Source organism: Aotus nancymaae, unplaced genomic scaffold (assembly GCF_030222135.1).
Source record: "Aotus nancymaae isolate 86718 unplaced genomic scaffold, 86718_ANA_hifiasm-v0.15.2.pri h1tg000029l, whole genome shotgun sequence".
NCBI classification, from domain to species: Eukaryota; Metazoa; Chordata; class Mammalia; order Primates; family Aotidae; genus Aotus; species Aotus nancymaae.
Window position 1 is genome coordinate 29,159,155 of NW_026988442.1, and position 8,101 is coordinate 29,167,255.

General features: G+C 57.3%; 1 protein-coding gene across 1 annotated transcript; it reads left to right on the forward strand.

Annotated features, from left to right (window-relative positions):
- The first annotated feature begins 1,044 nt into the window (after positions 1-1,044).
- Positions 1,045-7,218, forward strand: SNAI1 (snail family transcriptional repressor 1). The gene is made up of 3 exons (XM_012467438.2): positions 1,045-1,206; positions 1,891-2,418; positions 6,202-7,218. The coding sequence occupies exons 1-3, from the start codon at positions 1,125-1,127 to the stop codon at positions 6,384-6,386; spliced, it is 795 nt and encodes a 264-aa protein (XP_012322861.1). The 5' UTR covers positions 1,045-1,124; the 3' UTR covers positions 6,387-7,218.
- The last annotated feature ends 883 nt before the right edge of the window (positions 7,219-8,101 follow it).

An 8,101-nucleotide genomic window follows, 5' to 3' on the forward strand; every position in this document is an offset into this window, starting at 1 on the left:
GGAGATCTTTTTCAAGGAAACTCTAACCAGGTCCCTCCTCAGCTGAAAATCCTTCGGTGGCTCCCCAGTGCCCTTGAGGCAAAGTCCAAACTCCTCACATCTGACCCCTCCGGGCCTGCCCACCCCCCCATCCCTGGGAGCTGCTCTCCAGGAGTTACTCGGAAGCAGTTGCCAGTTCTTCCCTCCGGCCTTTCCCCTTGATCATTCTTCACTTCCTCTGGGAAGTCACCCCGACCCCCTGTCAGGTGACCCGCCGTTAACGGTCGCCGCGTCCCGTCTCTCCCCCACCAAAGCACACTTCCCTTTGCATTGTAATTGTCTGTTTACTTCGTCTGTCTCCCCCGCTGGACGGGTAGCTAAACTTCGAGAGAGGCTCTGAGCGTACTGTCCAGGGCTGTGCCCCGGCCCCAGGTACAGTGCCCCACACGTGCTGGACGCTCCGTAAACACTGGCTAAGGGAAGGAACGGGCGCACTTCGCTAGCTGAGCCAGGCTGCTTTGAAAAAAAGCCATGGTATTTCATGCTGTCAAGAGCCACGTGCGGTGTCCGTTTCCTCGCATCCTCCCCAGCAATATGTGTTTCTCTCCTCAATGCCACGCTCTCCAGGCGCCAGCCGGGCGGAGGAAATTTCCGCCCCGTCCCAAGCCCGAGGCGGGGGCGGGCGTCGGAAGGTCAGGTGTCCCAGCCTGCGCGCAGCGCCAGGGGGCGTCAGAAGCGCTCCGATCGCGGGGCGCTGAGCGGGTGGGTGCGAGGGGTCCCGCCTCGCAGGGGCCTAACTGCGCCCGATGTCCCGCCCCGGACAGCCCCAGCACTGGGGACGACCCGCGCTGCGCTCCCGAACCCCGCCTCGCAGGAGCCTCCGCCCGGGCTCCCAGCGCCACGCGGCGCGAGCCCGGTCCGCCCCCGGCGCACCTGCTCGGGGCGTGGCCTTCGGCGGAGACGCGCCTCTGATTGGTGCGGAGGTGACAAAGGGGTGTGACAGATAAGACCCCGCCCCTGCCGCCCCCTGGAGTATATAAGGGAGTTGGCGGCGCGGCTGCACTCATTGCGCCGCGGCACGGCCTAAACAGTGGTGCTCTTGCGCTACTCCTGCGCGACTCGGCGACCCCGGTGCGTTGGCCACCATGCCGCGCTCTTTTCTCGTCAGGAAGCCCTCCGACCCTAATCGGAAGCCTAACTACAGCGAGCTGCAGGACTCTAATCCAGGTGCGTTGGAGGGGTCCCGGGCTCCAGGAGGTTTGGGGGAGACAGGCGAAGACTGCGTGGGGGGCACCTGAGGGAGGCGGCCTGCCTGGGTCAGGATCGATTCGCAGGATGTTTTGTGGAGCATTGAGGGCTCGGGCTCGGGAGACCGGGCAGGTGGATCTCCAGTCCCGGGGGTCTATCTGAGTGGTTGGGTAGGGGGGGTGCCGTGTAGCGGGCAGGGGTCTTGCTCTTGGGGGGCCTTTGTAGCCTCCGAGAGGCGCAGGAGCTCCCGAGAGGGGAAGGAGGCCTGTGCCAGGAGGGCCCGCCGGACGCTGCTGGGGAGAGTCCGGAGTCCAGAGGGTTGAGGGGAGGGGTGGAGAGACCAGATGTGTGTGAGGAGAGGGACTGCGGCGGAGTGGTGGCTCGGGGGCTGGGGTAATGGGCTTCTGGCCTTAGGCTGGGGACTTGGGACTCAGGAGACGGAGATCTGGAAATGACCCTCAACTGGGGGTCCTACCTGTGAGAGACTCAGGTTGGGTGACCTGGGCGAGGAGGGCAGGAATCTGGTCTGTCCTATGGATAATTTTATTGATCTAATTATGTGTTGAGAGTCAGCCTCACCCAGCACCTGGCCAGCGGTGGGCTCCCGTTTGTTGATTGAGTGAATGATTTAATTAACGCCTGACTCTGCTCTTTCTCCCTCAGAGTTTACTTTCCAGCAGCCCTATGACCAGGCCCACCTGCTGGCAGCCATCCCACCTCCGGAGATCCTCAACCCCACCGCCTCACTGCCAACGCTCATCTGGGACTCTGTCCTGGCCCCCCAAGCCCAGCCAATTGTCTGGGCCTCCTTTCGGCCCCAGGAGAGCCCCAGGGTGGCAGAGCTGACCTCCCTGTCGGATGAGGACAGCGGGAAAGGCTCCCAGCCCCCCAGCCCACCCTCACCGGCTCCTTCGTCCTTCTCCTCCACTTCGGCCTCTTCCTTGGAGGCCGAGACCTATGCTGCCTTCCCAGGCTTGGTCCAAGTGCCCAAGCAGCTGGCCCAGCTCTCTGAGGCCAAGGATCTCCAGTCTCGAAAGGCCTTCAACTGCAAATACTGCAACAAGGAATACCTCAGCCTGGGTGCCCTCAAGATGCACATCCGAAGCCACACGCTGCCCTGTGTCTGTGGCACCTGTGGGAAGGCCTTCTCTAGGCCCTGGCTGCTGCAAGGCCATGTCCGGACCCACACTGGTGAGTGCCCCTCCTGGCCCGCCCCACTGCTTTCTCTGCCAGCTTTTGTGAATCTGGGCTTACTGTTCTCATTCTCAAAGTTGTAGACACGGAGGCCCCGAGTCTCCTAACTTCTAGCTCAAGTTCAGGGGCCTGGCCCTCTGGAAACCTTTGGCAGAAATATTCCTTCATCAGCTAAGCAGATGGGCAAAGCAGACACCTTCCCAATCCCCTGCAGCCATTTCTCAGCCAAATGGGTAGGAGCTGGATATGGGAAGGGTGCCACCAGCACCTTGTGGTGGTGGCCAGGTGTGAAGGGGTCCACCCGGCCCCACCCTCTCCCGATCCACCCCTCCCTAGCCAGACAGGATGTTGTCAGACCCCCCACCTGGCTCTGAATCCTGCTTTGAGAACTTTCTCAAAGCTTGGGCTGATGTTTCACTTCTGTGAGCCTCATTTTCCCTATCTTTCAGATGGGCATGAGAACAGCCTGTGGGGTTTCTATCCAGGCTAAATGCAGGAATGCATATGGGAAGCACCTGGCAAAGTGCCTGGTACCTGCTAAATGCTCACAAAAATGCTTCCTTGCCATTTGCTCTGCTTCCCTGCTGTGTGACTTTGGGCAAGCAACTTAACCTCTCTGAGCCTCAGGGGAGGATTATGATAGCGTATGTTTTAGAGAGTGGCTGTGAAGGTTGATAATCACTTTATGCTAATCACTTTACAGTAATTTATTATACCTGATGGTTCTCTGGTCTGCTTCCCCACCCCCACTCAGTCCTATCTGGCAGACCAGGAAACGGCATCTTTGGGGCAGACAGCACAATCATGTCTGGGTGTCTCGAAAGTTTACTAAATGCGTAGAAAACTTTCTGGACGTGGAGAAAAGGTAAAACTTTTTAGAACTGAACGGTGGTGGCCGCCATGCCCAGAGCTGCTCCGGAGAGTGATGGTTGAGAGAGGAGATTCCAAGGGTTCACCCGGGCCAGGTTCTGCCATTTCCTGACCCAGCGCCTGACCTCGGAGCGGTGAGGGTCAGTGCGGTGTCTGGAAGGCCTGGCATTTTGCAGGCTTTATTGGCATCTTATTAGACTAAGGCTACCCATTTCTCTTCCTTTGTGCACCCTTAGCCCTGATTTTAACATGTAAAGGTCCAACTGCCTGGCCTTCTGGGTGCCTGCCCAGCTCACAGGGCTCTATTTTGGGAGCGTTGAACCCCTCAGGGTGCTGCTCTCCTGCCCCCCTCCCTTGCCCCCCATCCGGCATTATTTTAATGTAAAGGCACGGCTGGGACCCAGAAATCCCCTTGAAATGTATCACTGCTGTCCTCATTGACTCCCATTGTGTGCCTTAATGGTGGGCCCAGTGGGTGGGGGCTGGGAGGGGTAGAGCAGGTGCATGGGGCAGCGGTGCCCAGCACCTGTTCCAGTCGCAGCTGCTGGCCCAGTGCGTGGCAGGCCCCTTTAATCCGGGGGTATCGCATGTACGGTGCCCCCCTCGGCGGCCTTTGTCCCCGCCGGCCTGGTGCCGATTTCACACTTGCCAGGAGACCCATGAAGGCGTCTGCGGGGCGCGGGATCTGAGGAGCGGTGGTCTTCGACTCCTGCGTGTGTGCACAGACCCGCTCCCAGAGCCCATCACGTCCTAGAACGTCTCCTTCCTCTTTTGTTCGGGTGTGTCTCATCACACTTAGAGCACTTACTGTGCAGGAGGCAGTGCTCAGGGCTTCACCACAGCCCTGGGAAGGGGGTGCCATCATAACCTGCCCAGTCTTACGAATGGACTCCAGCCCCTTTACCAGATCTCGAGAGTCAGCCCTTAGTTCACAAGTGAGAATTTAACTTCCTCTTTCACATGAAGACTCAGAATGCAATCAACAAACCCTTCAGGCCTGGCGTGCGGAGGCTGTGGAGTAATGGCAGAGTGGAATAGTATGCTCGCCCAGCCATCCCCTCCCCCGTCCCCAGGTCCCCCTCCCTGTGGAGTGGTGCATTTCCAGAGACTGAGCCCAGCTCTCAGGCACTCCATAGGTCCCTGTTGAATGTACAGGTCCCATTGGAAGCATCCTCTGGACTCCCTCCTACCCTGCTAGCTCAGTGTAGCACGGTACCCAGGAGGTGATGGAATTAATTCAGTCCCAGCTCTTAAATTCCATCCAGCACTGGGATTTAACAGGCCGGCCCTGGCCTTGGGGTGTACCGGACTGGGTGTGAAAGGATCGGAGAATTGCATATTTTTTAAAAAGACTGTTCAGTATAGAATAGTGTCTAGCACATAGTAGGAGCTCAATAGATTTTTTAAAAAAAATTTTAGGCCGGGCGCGGTGGCTCACGCCTGTAATCCCAGCACTTTGGGAGGCTGAGGCGGGTGGATCACGAGGTCAAGAGATCGAGACCATCCTGGTCAACATGGTGAAACCCCGTCTCTACTAAAAATACAAAAAAAAATTAGCTGGGCATGGTGGTGGCGCATGCCTATAATCCCAGCTACTCAGGAGGCTGAGGCAGGAGAATTGCCTGAACCCAGGAGGCGGAGGTTGCGGTGAGCCGAGATCGTGCCATTGCACTCCAGCCTGGGTAACAAGAGCGAAACTCTGTCTCCAAAAAAAAAAATTTTATAGACAGGGTCTTTCTTTGTTGCCCAGGCTAGTCTCAAACCACTGGCTTCAATCAATTCTCCTGCCTCACTTGGCCTCCCAGAGTGATGGGATTACAGGCATGAGCCACCACACCCGGCCTCCATAGGTTTTTGTTTAATGAGTTACTATTATGACTTTTTGTTTGGAAAATGCTGCACCCCCAAGAAAAGACAAAACAATGTGATTGGTGTTTTTGGAACTGCAGGCTTTTGGTTGGAGCAGGGATTGTGAGGAGGCATGAGTGAGCGGCAGGCTCCTGAGGCCATTTTGTTTTTAAAAACACCTATTTCTTCTCTAAGGGCTTATTGAGGACTGAGTTCCCAACACAGCCTCAGCCAGGCAGATGGTGTGTCGGGGGCACAGGTTTCTGCAGCCCCTTGGGTGGTAGAAAGGGGCCCAGGCTCTGGGCTGGGGCTTAAATGGACTCAGGGAAGCCCCTGCCCTTATGGGATTCAGCCTCATTGGAGAACAGACAAGGAGATTTGGGATTGCGGTGCAGGAGGTGGGGTGGTGAGGAAGGCAGGCTGCTGGCCGGCCCGGGGGTGGCCTGACCAGCTTGCAGTGGGGGTGGGGAGGCCTGGCAAGGCTGACTCTGGCTTTGGCCCCCAGCAAAGTAAATCAAGGAATGACTCCAGGACCGTAAGGCACACCAGCCACATTGTCCCTTGACTGAAGGCAGTAAAGACAGTGGGTGAAATCAGAGGCTTTGGGGTCCTGCCAGGGGACCCTGAACGTGCTACTTCTGGGCCTCGGTTTCACTGTCTCTGAAATGAGGACCACCATAGGATCGAGTGACAGTAGGACCAGTCAATAAAAGTGTGCAGTCATCATTGCGGACCCCTTCCCACGTCCCTGCAGGGTGTTGAGCACTGTACCCCATCTCCTGTCACTTACCGACCCCTATGAGTGGTGGGTGAATAGCCCCATTTTACAGGTGGGAAGATGCAGGCTCAGAAAAGCCAGACAACTTGCCTGGAGTTGTGCCGTAGGAAACAGCAGAGCTCTGTCAAGTCCTGGCCTTTGGACCCTGGCTGTGTGTTTCACTGTGGCCTGGCTTTCCTGGGATCATGAGATTCTTTCAGGGTTTGGGGCACGTGGGGAGGGATTCCCATCACTGCCAGCTGTTGTCCCACGGCTCACTCAGCCTTTCTGGCCATTCTCCCCAGGTGAGAAGCCCTTCTCCTGTCCCCACTGCAGCCGTGCCTTCGCTGACCGCTCCAACCTGCGGGCCCACCTCCAGACCCACTCGGATGTCAAGAAGTACCAGTGCCAGGCGTGCGCTCGGACCTTCTCCCGAATGTCCCTGCTCCACAAGCACCAAGAGTCTGGCTGCTCAGGATGCCCCCGCTGACCCTCTAGGCTCCCTCTTCTCCTTACCGGCCCCCTCCCCGACAGCCTCCCCCAGCTCCAGCAGGAAGGGCCCAGGTCCTTCTCACTGAATTCCCTCCTGAGCGCCCCACTTCTGGCTGCCTCAGCCCCACAGGACTTTGACGAAGGCCATTTTCTGGTTCTGCTTCCTCTGCCTGGGTCCCTCAGTGGGCTCTGGAAGAGGCCTGCCCGTGGCCACTTCTGTGGAGGGAGGGCAGCTGGCAGCCCCAGGTCGGGGGCTGTCCTGAGCTGGCCTTTCTGCGTGGGTTTTTGTATCCAGAGCTGTTTGGATACAGCTGCTTTGAGCTACGGGACGAAAGCTGACAGGCTCACTGGGAAGCTCCCACCCCACTCAGGGGACCCTACTCCCCTCACCCCCACCCCACAAGGAACCCTCAGACCACCTTCCACGAGGTGTGACTGACTATGCAATAATCCACCCCCAGGTGCAGCCCCGGGGCCTGTGGAGGCGGTAGCAGACTAGAGCCTGCGATGCCCCGAGCCCGGGCAGCTATTTCAACCTCCTGTTTGGCGGGGTGGCACCTGTTTCCCGGGCAATTTAACAATGTCTCAAAAGGGACTGTGAGTAATGGCTGTCACTTGTCGGGGGCCTGAGTGGGGTGCTCTGGTCTGACCCATGTGTCTCCCAGAACTATTTTGGGTGCCCGACAGGTGGGCCTGGGAGGAAGATGTTTACATTTTTAAAGGTACACTGGTATTTATATTTCATGCATTTTGTATCAAGGAAACGTTTTGTATAGTTATATGTACAGTTTATTGATATTCAATAAAGCAGTTAATTTATATATTAAAAAGTTTCTTTGTAATAGAGGGATGGTTGTTTTGAAAGGTCTTTGGTAAGAGAGAAGGGGACAGGAATTCCTGAAGCTTAGATATTCTGACACAGCCTTAAATCTTGTCCTTAGGAACCTCACAGGGCTTTGGAGTCCTGGGTGACACTGTCAGGGACCTTATGAGAGGGTTATCCCCTCGGCCCGGGTGTCTTGCCTGCTGGCATGTGGGTGAGCCGCCAGCGTCCACGCGCGCTCTTCACTATACGCTGTGGCTCTTGTTTCCTTTCTTGAATATTGAAGCTGATCTGACCCTCAGGGTGCAAAGCTGGCTTCCTGGGTCTTATCAGCTAGGCAGGCTGCAGAGCTCTGTCCCAGCACTGCAGGTCTTTTGGGGTGGGATTGGTCACTTCCCCTAGATGTGAGTGGAATTTGACCAAGGAGACAGAGGATGTCCTTCCTGTTTCCAAGGGCTCCGGGCCCCTCGGGCCTCCGTGTCAGCCCCACACCTCTGTCTTGTTGCTGGGTACCAAATGGCCTTTGATGCGAGGAAATTGGCTGGCTGGAGCCAGGAGGGTGAGAAGCCAGGCCAAAGGGTAGGGGTCACTCAGCTTCCTGCTCCCAGGACCGCGGGGACGGTCAGCTTGTGTCTTGGGCTAGGGTAATTCACTCCCTGCTGGCCGGCAGTGGTGACCTCACCACTGGGGGCCTCCTGGGGCCAGGAGAAAATGAGTGTCCTTTTTGAACACAAAAGGTGCTGGAGGTGCCAGTTTCCTGCGAGGAGCTGAGGCGTCCCAGAGCTTCGGAGCCCGAATCAGGCTGGGGGTGGGGGCAGCTTCATGTTCCAAAGGAGAGATGATTCTTTCTTCTAAACAGGAAATGGTGACCCGCAGGCCGGGAGCAGCCC

Bases quoted from the DNA above. Each gene is read 5' to 3' on its own strand.
- SNAI1 (XM_012467438.2), top strand. From the start codon at position 1,125: ATGCCGCGCTCTTTTCTCGTCAGGAAGCCCTCCGACCCTAATCGGAAG. The intron at 1,207-1,890 runs GTGCGTTGGAGG...TTTCTCCCTCAG, and splicing joins GCTGCAGGACTCTAATCCAG to AGTTTACTTTCCAGCAGCCC. The intron at 2,419-6,201 runs GTGAGTGCCCCT...CATTCTCCCCAG, and splicing joins CCATGTCCGGACCCACACTG to GTGAGAAGCCCTTCTCCTGT.